The sequence below is a fragment of the Gadus chalcogrammus genome, chromosome 1 (genome assembly GCF_026213295.1).
Source record: "Gadus chalcogrammus isolate NIFS_2021 chromosome 1, NIFS_Gcha_1.0, whole genome shotgun sequence".
In the NCBI taxonomy this organism is placed as follows: Eukaryota; Metazoa; Chordata; class Actinopteri; order Gadiformes; family Gadidae; genus Gadus; species Gadus chalcogrammus.
Window position 1 is genome coordinate 15,362,810 of NC_079412.1, and position 13,303 is coordinate 15,376,112.

Sequence of the window (13,303 nt, forward strand, 5' to 3'; positions counted from 1 at the left end):
GTGGCCAGTCAAGTGAAATCCCCACGGTTTGGCAGGTGTGAGGCCTGCCTTCATTATCTACAGACACCTTCGTCCAATTATGAGCCCTGCTCCCTCTGTGACCACGTTGCTGCTCTGACACGCGCGCGTGCCTGTGTGTGCGCATATATGGCTCCATGTTTGTGTGTGTCTGTTTGTCTGCATGCGTCTGTGTGTGTGTGTGTGTGTTTGTGTGTCTGTTTGTGAGGCTTTTTTGGTTTGCAGGGCATGATGTGGGCCGCCATATTGTTTTCTAACTTCTAAAAAGATGTCATTGGCAACACAAGCAGGCAAACCCACATACAGTATATACACATTCCTAAAACACACACACACACAAATACACAAACACATAGATACAATTATAAAAGTGTGTTTACTGCATATTTATTCATATATGCTAGTTGAAAAAGCTTTTATTTCAAAGTCTAATTTTTAAGGCTATGCTTAGCTGCTGAGCCATAAAAAAAAATGTTAATGGTCAGTTTTTAAAAAAGTGGACTTAGGACTTTCTACAGAGATAACAGAGAGAGAGAAAGGGAGAGGGATAAAATGCATTTGTCTTGGGATCAAACGATTTGCTGGCTTTGATACATCTCTGCTGCTTCCCCATTTTGCTGAGCCACTGGTTCCAAAATGTCAGCTGCTACAAACTGGAACACTGCCTTGTAGTTTGCCTCAAACAAGCTCAGCCGTTCTGTTCCTCCCTGGCCTGATTGTGGACACCCCCTACTGACAGTAGGCCAAAACACAAGGCCACCGACATGCATTTAAAACACACACACACACACACACGCACGCACGCACGCACGCACACGCACACACACACACACACACACACACACACACACGCAACTCTCATTGTTCACATTTACATTCACCCGCTTCAACTCACCACAATAGCTTCCTCTAAAGCGCACCCACTACGTCCTGTTCCTCCTTTCACTAATAATGAGTTCACCACGGAACAGGACTTCGCCCTCCATGTATCAACTTTATTTAGATCCATCAAGTAGGATTCATTTTTTGAGTTTTATTGGAGATTACTGGTAGACTTCATCTAGAAAGTAACGTGTCCCCCACCAGACCCACTTTGGTCTGTCCTCTAGCTGCTCATCTGCTCTGCATCAGCTGGCAGATACAAAGAACACACGGCTGGTTTGTGTGGCAATGTGCTCCTTTTGTATGTTTGCACGAGTTGGTATATGTCTCTGTTGAGTGTGTGTATGTGTCAGAAAATAAAGATGGACTTCGAGACATCATTATCTGTGATGGCTGATGCTATGGCGGGCAGCTATACAACAGAAAACCTTGGGTACCATTTGACATGACGTTACACCTTACATATTTTCTTCTACAAAGGACATTTAGATTATTGTTTTCCTACTTTAGGGGGGCTGAGTTTTGTTCTTTTTGGCTCAAATTGATCATTCACACACAAAAGAGCAGGCTGCTCCATGGACTACTTGTGGCCTTACTTTGACCTCACAAAACATTGACTACCTCTTGATGATAAATGAGTTACTCCTGAATCACAAGAAGAGAAAAATGAAATCAATTAATAATGACCGAAAATACTCAAACTCTCCACAGCCTGACAAAACACAGGGCGCCCTGAGGTGGCAAAGACTTGTAAATAATGTAGGTCTAAATAGGATTTTAGGTGGCTTCCGTGCTTTATGACAGTCACACCTCAGTGCAAAGAACACACAGCTAAATCATAAAAATACACACACTTTTTCGGGTGTATTTCTAATAAAGTCTAAATCATAACCCCCCATACCCCAATCCCACATATCCCTCTCCAAAAAAGTCTCATCTTATCAGAAGAAAGAACGAATTGCCTTTCGTTTTCCGAGTACACGGTGTTCCTTGTGCGCCCCCAGGTGGCGATTCTATGCAACTGCTCCGCTAACCTATAGTCATCGCGCAATTACAGCATCTGCCGCTCCTGTGTGGCGGCAGGCCGTGATGTCTTGTGACAGCTCGTAGCCATTAAGCAACTGTTAGCAGCTGGCGGGCCTCTGTAGGGGGAAATAATGTGACAGAGCAACCCCCACCTCCCTCCCCAAACCAACCTTCCCATTGTTGCCCTTGTCTCACAGGGGGGAACGAGGGACGTCATTGCATGCTCAGTAAATACTTGCGTGTCTTGGTGAATTGACATGGGAATGAGGTGTGTATGTGTGGTTCTCCAAATGGACCCACCAGGATACCCAGCATTTGATTATGGGTCAATAATGTCAGGCTAAAGGCGGCGTATGCGTTAGAACTGCTGATGGTCTGAAATAATATAAAAACAAGAATTGAATAAATGTAAATCAAGTTACAATAGAAACATGTATGAGGACACAAAAGCGTCTCGGATTGAAGATGTGTGTGTGTGTGTGTGTGTGTGTGTGTGTGTGTGTGTGTGTGTGTGTGTGTGTGTGTGTGTGTGTGTGTGTGTGTGTGTGTGTGTGTGTGTGTGTGTGTGTGTGTTACAGGGGCAGACGTGCTATCATACTCTGCCTGGTTGTATAACAGGAGAGGGAAAGGAGGTCCTGAGAAGCGGCCGGCCCAATGCCGCTCGGGGGAAGAGAGTATAATTAGCCCATCTCTGAGCCATTTGTCTGCTGAGCGTAAACGTGGTCTGTTGATGTACATTTAACTGTAGGGGATACGCTAGGAATGTGGATGTGTGAACGTGATTTGCTCTTCAGTCAAGGAGAAGTCATTATTTAATTGTCTCGTCCTCCACTCCACCACTGCCGCTATCAAATGTGAACACGCCACTTGTGAAATGTTCCCTTTTTTGACACCCGATCAATTATTCTCCGCACAAATCCCCAAATGTGCCATCAATATTTGTATAGAAAAGGGAAAGGGACACCTCAAACACTAGAACCAGCTTTGTACGGGCCATTAAAATGCACTGTATGACATGTGGGTGAATGCACACAATACCTCCTGACTGTCTTCCTTGGATACGCTGCCTCAGCAGGGATGCAGCCAGACTGCAGACGGCTACAGAGGAGAGATCAAGTAAGACAATAACTGAAGTTCATAGTGGCAGTGAAGCAGTTAACGCATGCCATTAATGGAGGTGGATATGTCATCTCTAATGTTTTTTATGATTTGAAGCAACACATTTGTAAAGGCTTCTCCAGAAGTAGTAGTAGTTGTTGTTTTAGTATAAGTAAATATAAGTAGTCAAACAAATCCAAGGAATTTGGAAACAATGACATTTGTATGTAGGATTTAAAAAGCGCAAGGTTAGGATAATTGTTAAAGGCTATATTGCTGTCATTTAGGCTGTGTTTCCACATCTGAGCAGTATGTGGCGCTAACGGTCAATACGAACGTAAGACAAGTAATGAAGAAGCAGAACTAAGTAGAACAAAGAAAGCTTCGTCACAGATCTATTACACTTTTTGAAAGCAAATGTGTGTTACCTGAAACCGTTTTGGGTATATATATATCGGTGATGGACCACAAGGTGCTGTAGTGACTCCCTTTAGAAAACATATGAGGCCCGCTCATTGGCTGATCTCTTGTCGAAAAATCACCTCTGGTTGCAGAAGACGGCACTGCCGCAAACTACGTCGACAATGTCGTAACGTCGGTGCGATCTATGTTGCTAAAGGAAGAGAGTGATCGATAAACAAACTTGTGCCATCACAAGTGCTTGTAAACAATCCCCGACATGTATCCACACAGGCGTGTTATGCTGAATGAACCTCGTTATGAAGGATATGAAAGAACCGTCTGAGGACAGAACATGAGCACCAAAACCAACGATGACATCATACAACACCGAAGGTAAAACACATGTTCATAATATGTACACAGTTGTTATAAACTTAAATCATTGACAGGCTACTAGTATGCGTCAATCTCCTGTTTGTTGTCCACTCTTAAATCTCCAACCGTTGAAAGCCTTGTCCAATTCAGTCTTCATCCATTAATAGAGATTGTATTGATGTAACTCGTCCTGTTCTTCTGCTTCTCAATAACTACCGTCTGATCATATAAAAATATTACTATGATCTCCTGTTTCTCACTCTCACCCGTCGAATAAAACAGTATTACTGTTATCGTGCTTCACCCTCCGTTCATTGTAAACATACAGAGTAACTGTTTCTCCTGCTTTGTCACTTACTCCCTCCCGTCTGAACACGCAGTGGGACATTCTGTTATGGTGGAGGTTAGTCCAGACATCCATATCTGTGGCTTCTGCAAGCAGCAGTACAATAACTTTGAAGTATTCCTCGCCCACAAGCAAAATGGCTGTTCGCTACAAACCTCTGACATATCTACCTCTACTGCAACTCCTGCAATCACAGGTAAACCAAGTGATCATTCTACTGCCCACCTCCTTGTTAACTGAATTTGAATTAAATCAAACGGATACCCAGCAGAGTTCTGTTTTCATATTCCCTTTGTTGGCAGTGGATGTAGGCTAGGTAACAATCCTCCTGGTCTTTTTTTACTCTTCAGATTCCAGCGCAGAGTTTGTTTACGAGGAAACCTACCAGACGTGTGTTATGAGGGGTGTCAAAAAGATCCTGTCCAAAGCGCAAAAAAACCCTTCCAAAAAACTAAAACCTGCGCTGACTTCAAAGAGACACAGCTGCTGTTTCTCAGGTCGGTGCCTCTTGTCGTTAACGACTCCTAACACATTCTTTCCGTTCTGCTGCTGGGAGAACTGCAGTACCTGCCAGTCACATCCAACCTTTGAGTGTTTCATTTTGTGAGCGAACTGTTTTCAATTCCAATCCCACACAGGTCTGAGACTTCACACACCTCGTAAAAACTAAATTTCTCCACATCTGTAGGTTGCACCTTTAAGACCCAGTATGGCCAAAAGGACATGGAGCGCCATCTCAAAACGCATACAGGTACGCTCACCCTATCCTGAATATCTCCAGAGTGTTTTTATAGAAGTGATATGGTGTAAAACGTCCTGTGCTGTTGTTTTTGTTCCTCAAGGCGAGAAGCCGTTTGAGTGTGAGCTGTGCCACAAGCGCTTCAGCCGGCGCGACAAACTCAACATGCACAGCCGCTCGCACACGGGGGAGAAGCCGCACAAGTGCAAACACTGTCCGTACGCGGCGGCCGACAGCAGCAGTCTGAAGAAGCACCTCCGCATCCACTATGACGAGCGGCCCTTCAAGTGCCAGATCTGCCCCTACGCCAGCCGCAACTCCAGCCAGCTCACGGTCCACCTCCGCTCCCACACTGGTATGTCGTCGACTACCTGTCCTTGGCCCGGGAATAGTTCTGTAGTACCTTTTGCCAAGATGGGACCTAACGGTATGCATTGTTTTGTCGTTTTCACCAGGGGACGCGCCTTTCCAGTGCCAACAGTGCGACGCCAAGTTCAAGATCAACTCAGACCTGAAAAGGCACGTTCGCATTCACTCGGGCGAGAAGCCCTACAAGTGTGACTTTTGTGAATACCGCTGTGCGATGAAGGGCAACCTGAAGTCGCACATCCAGATCAAGCACGGCTCCCAGAACTCCTTCCAATGCCCACACTGTGACTTCCAGTGTGCCAACAAGACGGCCCTGCGGCAGCACTCCCGGGAGCACCTGCCCCTCCAGCCTGTTAAGTGTTCCAAGTGCACTTACTCGTGCTCCAGCAAGGGGGCGCTCAAGGTCCACGAGAGAGTTCACTCCGAGGAGCGACCCTTCAAATGTGACTTTTGCAGCTTTGCGTCCAAGCAGCGCAGTAACCTGGTCATCCACAAGAAGAAGTGCCACTCGGATAAGCCCGGCAAAGGGAGCAGTGTTGGCGGCAAATCCGGCACCGCGGGAGCGAAGAGTGTGGACTGGGACGTCCCCAAGCCGGCCAGCTCGCGCTACCGCGCCAAACTGGACGCGGCGCGGGCCTTCCGCTGCGACGTATGCAACGCCTCTTTCGTCCGGGAAGACTCCCTGCGCAGTCACAGGAAGCAGCACCGAGGGACCCACAATGCACTGCAGCTGCACCTCTCCTGTCAGCCCGGTGGCGGGGCCGTCGGCCCGGAGCAGGGCGACGCCCGCCTCCAGCTCCCGCTGCCCTCCGAGCCGCTGGGTCAGTACGGCAGCGCCCAGCTGAAGATCATCGTGTCCCACCCCCTGGGCCCGGAGGACGCCCTGATGCAGGCGGTGGCGGCGGACGGTCACCACCAGGCCAAGGCCAACATGCTGCTGCTGGGCCCCGACGGACAGGACATGGCGGTGAACTCCATGATCCAGCAGGTCAACCTGCTGACCCCCGTGCAGCCGTCGACCCTCGGCGGGCCCACCTCCTCCCACTACGGGGGCGGGGGGACGGTCCTCCTGACCCAGCTGGGTCCGGGGGACGCTGGGGGCCACGTGCTGCACCAGGCACTGCTGCAGACCGGGGGCGGCGCAGCGCAGGGTCCCGGCGCCAACGCCACACAGACCTTCTTGGCGACCTGCTCGGACATCGAGAGCCTCAGCGCGCTCATCCAGGAGGGGGGCACCGAGGTCACCGTGGTGACGGAAGGCATCGGCGCGTCGACGGCGTCCCCCGCGGCCGGCGCTCCGATGGAGGAGGCGGCGGCCGCGAGGGCGGTGGCGTGCGTGGGCAACAGCGCCTTGGCGTGCGTGGCCGGAGGGGGGGGACTGCTGGTGCCTAGCATCCACCTGGGCGGTCAGGGCGTGGTCCTCCACAGCCTGCCGCTCATCGTGTCCAGCCAGACCCACAGAGGCCCCTTGGACCAGCTCCCCACCAGCACGCTCTACACAGACTCAGAAGCACATATAGAGGGAATGTCCCAATGACTCTGGATCAGGTGAGGACCTGAGCTGGCAATGAAAGCCGGAGAGATTGCTGTCCTAAAGCTATATAGATTGTATTGCTGCATCACAGAGAATGGGTAGATTTGATTCTATGCTTCTCGATGCTAAATAGGCCGGGATTAGACACTTTTCATGGATGAGCTCTAATCCATTACATGAGGTCACGAGCTGTGTGTGGTGTGGAGCAGGGCATAGGTTCTTCACAGCTTGCCCACTGCATCTGTCCGTCAACGGACGACAGAAGGCGTGTCTGACGGATGGGGGAGTGGTGTTTGCAGACGGAGCCAGGATCTGATTGGCTGAAGGATCCGTTGCAGCCTGAAACTTTAAAATTGTCTCAACTTCTGAACGCAAGAGACGAAGCCGACGGAACGGACGGACCCATAATGCATTTCGGGATCGCCCCATGCAAAGTCAATGAGATCCGTCAACGGACGGATGCAGTGGGCAAGGGGTGTTAGGCCTTGTTCACACTACCTCCGTCCATCGACGGATCTCATTGCTTTTGCATGGGGCCCTCCCGAAATGCATTGTGGGTCCGTCCGTCCATTCGGCTCTGTGGTCTGCGTCAAAAAGTTGAGAAACGTTCAACTTTTCAGGCAGCGCCGGATCCGGCAGCCAATCAGATCACGGTTATGCAAATACACCATTTTGCAATAACAAGCAGGAAGAAGCAGGAAAAATCTGGCCGTTATACATATTTTTAAAGAAATGTGGAATAATAGGGTTGTTTGTGTACTCTTTTGTATTAATATTCACACATCGGCTTTGTAGAGGTAGGCGATTTAATTGGCTGCAGTATGCGTCTACAAAGACTAGTCCCCTATACGTCAGACACGCCCTCGGCCATCCGCCGACGGACTCATGTAGTGTGAACAAGGCGTTAGAGTTAAAGATGAATGCATTGGGAAAACAGATGATACAGCTTGGTCGTGTTGTCAGAATATCATTGTGCTTAAGAACAAATAAATTAAGTTATTCAGTGCTAGCCATATATTCAATATGGTTATTCATAGAGGTGAACTTTTTTTTAACAGAATATCAAACAATGTTGTTCGCCTTGTATATTGTCATTTTTTAAGCCATTTGACATTTAAATGTGAAATATGATATTTTTACAACCTCTTGGACGAATACAATAAATAAATTATACTAACAATATTTCTTATTCTTTGCTAGGTTGCAGACCCAGAACGTTCGTTAAATTAACCAAAGCAACTATTATGATTGCTAAAAGAGAACTATAATATGCATTGCCTGCATAAAATAGGGTGAGTACTGTAGTGCAAAGTAAGGTAGAACATTTGTTTTGACAGTCACATAGTTTCAGACATAAAGAAATGTTGAATGTTAAAATATTTTCTCTCGATTTAGGCCAGAGTTCAAAAGCCTTAATGGAGTAAACCATGTAAACATGCACACCATTTCAAAAATGTAAAGTACTGTTTGTTTCTCGACCGATCTGATTGGGAGTTTTCTGATTGCCCAAAAGATATTTTATATTTAACCTAGAAACAAAATGTAATGCTAATAAGTTTACAGTATTTCTTGATTCGCTGGTGCTAAAATTAATAATCGATTGGAAATATGATTGTTATCTTATATATCGGGCGTTTGTGTGTGGGGACCATGGACCCCCTTTTTATATTGCTAGATGCTATGCGCCATGCTATGCGCTTCCTTCTTATCCGATGTATTTCCGGTAGAAGCTAAATGCTAACGTGCTTATAAACGATATCTTTCACGTCATGTTATCTACACAAACGATATGGCACATGAAAGCTGAGACTCCACCGAGTCCATGTAGGCCTTGTAATTTGTGATCTTATCTCCATAATCTAGATGTCAAAGAATAGTTACAACAAGTTACAAGTGAACACGCGCACGCACCGCTCAGCTAATCGTGTTTTTTGTCTCAGATCTCGTCAAACTTTATGAGTTTAGATTTGTCTTTAACTCTTTACACTTTATTTGTTTACAACCATTTAAATTATTTTAAAATGTTTTGCACGTTTAATCCATTTATACTTTAGAACTCTCTTTTAATATTTTCACTTGATTTATTCGATTCCACATTTATTTACGTCTTAAACTATGTGGCTTTTTTTTTAAACACAATTTCAACCTTCAAAATTTTGAAATCGAATTGGGTTCCTCAAATAGGGTTGGGTTTCTCCAACTTCTCTTTAGACTTCCGCTGTGGTTTGTTGTGAAAAGCAGATGCAACAGAACTATCGTGACAGTAAGCTACGCAACACACAAAGTTCACTGAATGAAGAGTCTGTCGTGCCAATGCTTGATCTCTAATTCAACAATACCTCCCATTTTATTCCATTTGGAATATATATCTATGAATCTCTTTAAAGGAGAGAAGAGGTTAATAAAGATCCATCCTAAGGAAATAACGCGAGGCACGGAAGAGGTTACCACCCAGATAGATTTAAAATAATATCCTAACATTTATTTATAAATAAAAAGGGACTGTATAAGCTGTTGCTTATTTTTTGCTCTAATTATCTCTAAATCAATTCTTAATACCCTCCCAGTTACCTAAATATATCAACTTTTAAAACGCCTTATTTTACCGAAACTACTATGTTGTGTCGCTCAGCCGCCTGCAGGTGTCAGCAGATATCCATATTCAACCACTATAGGCAAGTATTTTCTGCTGAATTTATTCTTGGCTTTTAAAGATGTTTTGGACTTTCTGATGGCTAACCTATGTAATGATTGTCACTGTTATTTTGAATACCCCTAATTGTTTGAAATGACGCTTATAGGTTCCATCTATTGAAATTGTTGTTTTAGGCATGCTGGAAATCCTATTGATGGATACTTTTGATCAATTAGTTATTACAACTTTATGTATTACAGTATGTGACATTTGTCATTACATTTTAAATATGATTATGTCAGGGATTTACTATATAATGCTAGGTACCGTTTTCCATTATCCATCTGTTATTTATTCTGACATATTTTGTGCTAATTACCAAAGCCATATACAATGGTTTATAGGATGCACTTGTTGTGCAAAATGCAGAAGCGCTCAGGGATGTGTCTCTTTGATCTATTATTTCACAGACTTCCAGGCCCTAATCCCAAGCGCCCTCCACGTGGAGGCGCGTTCTCCCTCCACCCCTCCACATGTGATATCATACACGAGCTAAGTGCCTTTTTGTAAGAGACCAAATCAATATGTATATATAAATGTACATCTATTTTTTTGGAGGGAGAGTTTTCAATGTCACAATTGGTAGATCTTGATTTGTTGTCGCAATGCACAGCAATGTAACATGAGGAAAAGGGAAAGGGATAATAATGTGCTGGGAAAAGCACTTGAAGACATGCTAATTAATATGCTGGCAAAAATGCAAAAGCTGCTGTCTCATAAAATAGGGAATCCTTCACTTTTGCCCTAAATAAAATAGGTCGGATGGCTTTGTGGGAAAAAGGTAGCAGGGTTTTTAAATGGACCCCTTGATACTGTATGGCACTTCTCTGCCCCTTCCTTCCTGTGTGTGAGATGGCAGCCTTTGAATAGGGTCATAAATGTCTCCCCAAAAGCAATTTCCACTCCCAGCTGCTTAAAGAAACCGTAAGTTGTGATGCTTTCCTTCTGGACACCAAACGGATCCAGGGAGAGCAGAGTGTTGGGGAGAAAATGAACAGAACCACCGAGGATTACAGGGGTACATTAGGCAAAGAGGGCAGTTCCTTTAACAGTGTGAAATTGTCACAGAGCTCATAATATTTTCAGGATTTATAGGTTACTTCAGGCTTGACCGAAGACAGTGTTTTGATTTAAAGGTGGAAGTTAATTTTTTGTACCACATCTTGGTTCTTTATTTGACCTGTATTGACAATATATTCAGGATTTTAGGTTTGTTTGGAGAAGCTAATTTACTAAATTGCATTGAGTGCTTTAATGAAATTAGCTGGAGGGGCCAAGTATTGATATAGACTATGGAGTTTCAATGTTGACACAATGTTTTCTCTCCCTGACACTATTGACAGTTTAAGTGATTTTTGATTTCTCAGGGCACTGCAAACTCTATATCTCTGTCTGTGTTTAATTAGCTTTGTTTGTGAAAGAAACGCAGAAGGTAAAGACTTTTGATAGGTTTTCTGTGAGTGAATGACAGATTAATTTGCCTTTTCGTAGTATTTTCTGATTATGTACTCAGATTATTCTACACAATGAAATAATCCTTAAATGCATAGCAATCTAACAAAAGCAAGAAAGGTCGTCAAATTAAATAGCAAATCTTGATTTGATGAAACTACACACTTTGTAATGTGCCCAAATAATTTTAAACTGATGGCCATCCAAAATGTGAAACATTCCTTTATTCATTAATTCATTCATTGTTTGTCACTCAGTCGATTATTTTGTTCCTCATATCAGCTGTTTTGAACTGAAACTTTGTCCCCTTCTCTGTGATATCCATTTGGCATTGTGGGTGTTTAATTGGTTGTATTTTTGGTTTGTTATCCGTCTTTAGTCATCAGGAAACCCCGACAGACTCTTTTGTTGTTACCTCTTTTGGGATTGAAAGAAGTGGTTTAAAACTAGTCCTCAGGGGGGCCAGCAAATACAAGTGTAATGTTGCGCCAATAGCCATTGGCCGGAGTGAGCTGTCCAAAGCACATGGAAGTCCTTTAATGGACATTGGAATGTTAAAGAATCTCGCTTTGAAAACACAGAAGCCATGCCATTTATGACTATGTCCTTTATAATTGCATAGTCATAAACAGCCTCACTGTTGAGAGATGACTGGGGAATGTGATCTTGTCAATGTAAATAACTGAGCTGAGCATTTGGCCTGTGGTTTGATTTCTTTGATTTCTGTGCAGCTCCATATGTCTAAACAAATTGATATCAAATAAATGATCAAATTGAGTTGCATGTCGTGTAGGACCCCTTCTGGAGCACCATGGGACTTAGAGGGGGTTGGCGGGGTGTTTAGGAGAAGAAAGAACAAATAAACTTTGGCTGAGGTGTCGTTACCTTTCCCATCACAATGCTGTTTGCTTCAGTAACAACCTCTGATCATTTTCACATATCGCCACACTGTGTGTGTCTGGCTCGTTAACACATGCGGGGACAGGACAGTCCCAGCGTTGTGTGTAGTTTGGCATCTGCTTTTTTTATCACTGCCTTGTGAATTCCAAAGAGTGATTAGTGTATCTTTACACATTCAAAACGACTGCCAGCCCTGGCTAATTAAAAAACAAAAAATAATTTGTCTATAACCCCAGTACAACACGTTCTAAAGATAAACTTTCCTTTTGGGCGGTAACATGTAGGAAAATAACAGTCATGTTATTGAAGAAAGATAAAACAGTTACTCGCAACACATATGCAACATTCTATTGTATGTTATTCAATTATATATTCCATAAGGCGAGGCGAGCCACACAACCTCATTCACATTTATTTTTTTCAAATTCCATGGGGCTTAACAGATGTGCTATGGTCACATCTGCTCACGCCTTATCCTAAGAAAACAAACAAATGGAAATCTGATCTTTACAAACACAAGTCATTGTTCTGCTCTGTCTCTCTCTCTGCTCTTTCTTCTGTCTCTCTGTCTGTGTTATCTTTGTATGCATGCATGTGTGCATCCATGTTTTATCCATGTCTTATTTCAGCACAGCAGATACTCTTAAATGTGATGCCAGACGGATCCTTAAGCACTCTCAAGGAAATCAATGAGAGATGTGAGTCCCGCCTCCTCACATTAACATGAAAATGATCAAGAGTGGCCCAGGATTTGTCTCTTTATTGTGGGAGCTTTTTGTGAACACCTCAGTGGCCCCGACAGGATGGATCTTTTGTCTTCCAGGAAGAAGAACATGCACTGTCTCTCACTCTGAGAAACACAGACGACCCTTTGTTTTATGACTGTACTTTCTCATCACACTTTTTTAAGTGTGACTTTTTAACTATTGGCACAACGAAATTGATGTGATTGCTTTGTAATGAGGAAGGGAGATTATCTCTCCTACTTGTTCTCTCTCTTCAAACCCCAATCGTCCTGCTCATATTTTATTTATTCTTGGTCATAGTGATGTCCACCCAACCCCGGGATCTAAGTCAAAGCCTGGCCATATTTGCTGTTTGTTTGACCTCCAAAGGTCAGGAACCCTAGCCTATCCTTCATCTAAGGACAAAGCTTATGTTTGCAGTGACATCATAAATGCCTCTGTAGAGACAACAATGGCTGATGAATTCAATGGGAGCTTGGCACAGTGGACAACAGACACAGATTCATGGCCGCGAAACGTCCAGTGTCACAGAAAAATGGAGAGAGAGAGAGAGAGAGAGAGAGAGAGAGAGAGAGAGAGAGAGAGAGAGAGAGAGAGAGAGAGAGAGAGAGAGAGAGAGAGAGAGAGAGAGAGAGAGAGAGAGAGAGAGAGAGAGAGAGAGAGAGAGAGAGAGAGAGAGAGAGAGAGAGAGAGAGAGAGAGAGAGAGGGGGGGGTCCAAAA

General features: G+C 44.4%; 1 protein-coding gene across 3 annotated transcripts; it reads left to right on the plus strand.

The window, feature by feature from the left end:
• Window positions 1-3,366: 3,366 nt before the first annotated feature.
• On the plus strand, window positions 3,367-12,135 carry zfp64 (zinc finger protein 64 homolog (mouse)). Of its 3 annotated transcripts, XR_008895850.1 has the most exons (9): window positions 3,367-3,819; window positions 4,182-4,343; window positions 4,498-4,644; window positions 4,836-4,898; window positions 4,990-5,241; window positions 5,342-6,803; window positions 7,990-8,081; window positions 9,001-9,052; window positions 9,895-12,124. XR_008895850.1 is itself a non-coding variant. In XM_056591441.1 (7 exons), exons 1-6 carry the CDS (start codon window positions 3,798-3,800, stop codon window positions 6,790-6,792), a joined length of 2,097 nt encoding a protein of 698 aa, XP_056447416.1. In that variant the 5' UTR covers window positions 3,367-3,797; the 3' UTR covers window positions 6,793-6,803; window positions 7,990-12,135. The 3 variants fall into 3 exon arrangements, 2 of the variants coding, with proteins under 2 accessions (XP_056447416.1, XP_056447415.1); XM_056591441.1 differs by having other exon boundaries at window positions 7,990-12,135; XM_056591440.1 differs by lacking the exons at window positions 7,990-8,081; window positions 9,001-9,052; window positions 9,895-12,124 and having other exon boundaries at window positions 3,371-3,819; window positions 5,342-7,976.
• The last annotated feature ends 1,168 nt before the right edge of the window (window positions 12,136-13,303 follow it).

Excerpts from the sequence above, each read along its gene's own strand:
- zfp64 (XM_056591441.1), top strand. The coding sequence starts at position 3,798 with ATGACATCATACAACACCGAAG. Across the intron at positions 4,899-4,989 it reads CCATCTCAAAACGCATACAG|GCGAGAAGCCGTTTGAGTGT; the intron begins GTACGCTCACCC and ends TTGTTCCTCAAG. Across the intron at positions 5,242-5,341 it reads CCACCTCCGCTCCCACACTG|GGGACGCGCCTTTCCAGTGC; the intron begins GTATGTCGTCGA and ends CGTTTTCACCAG.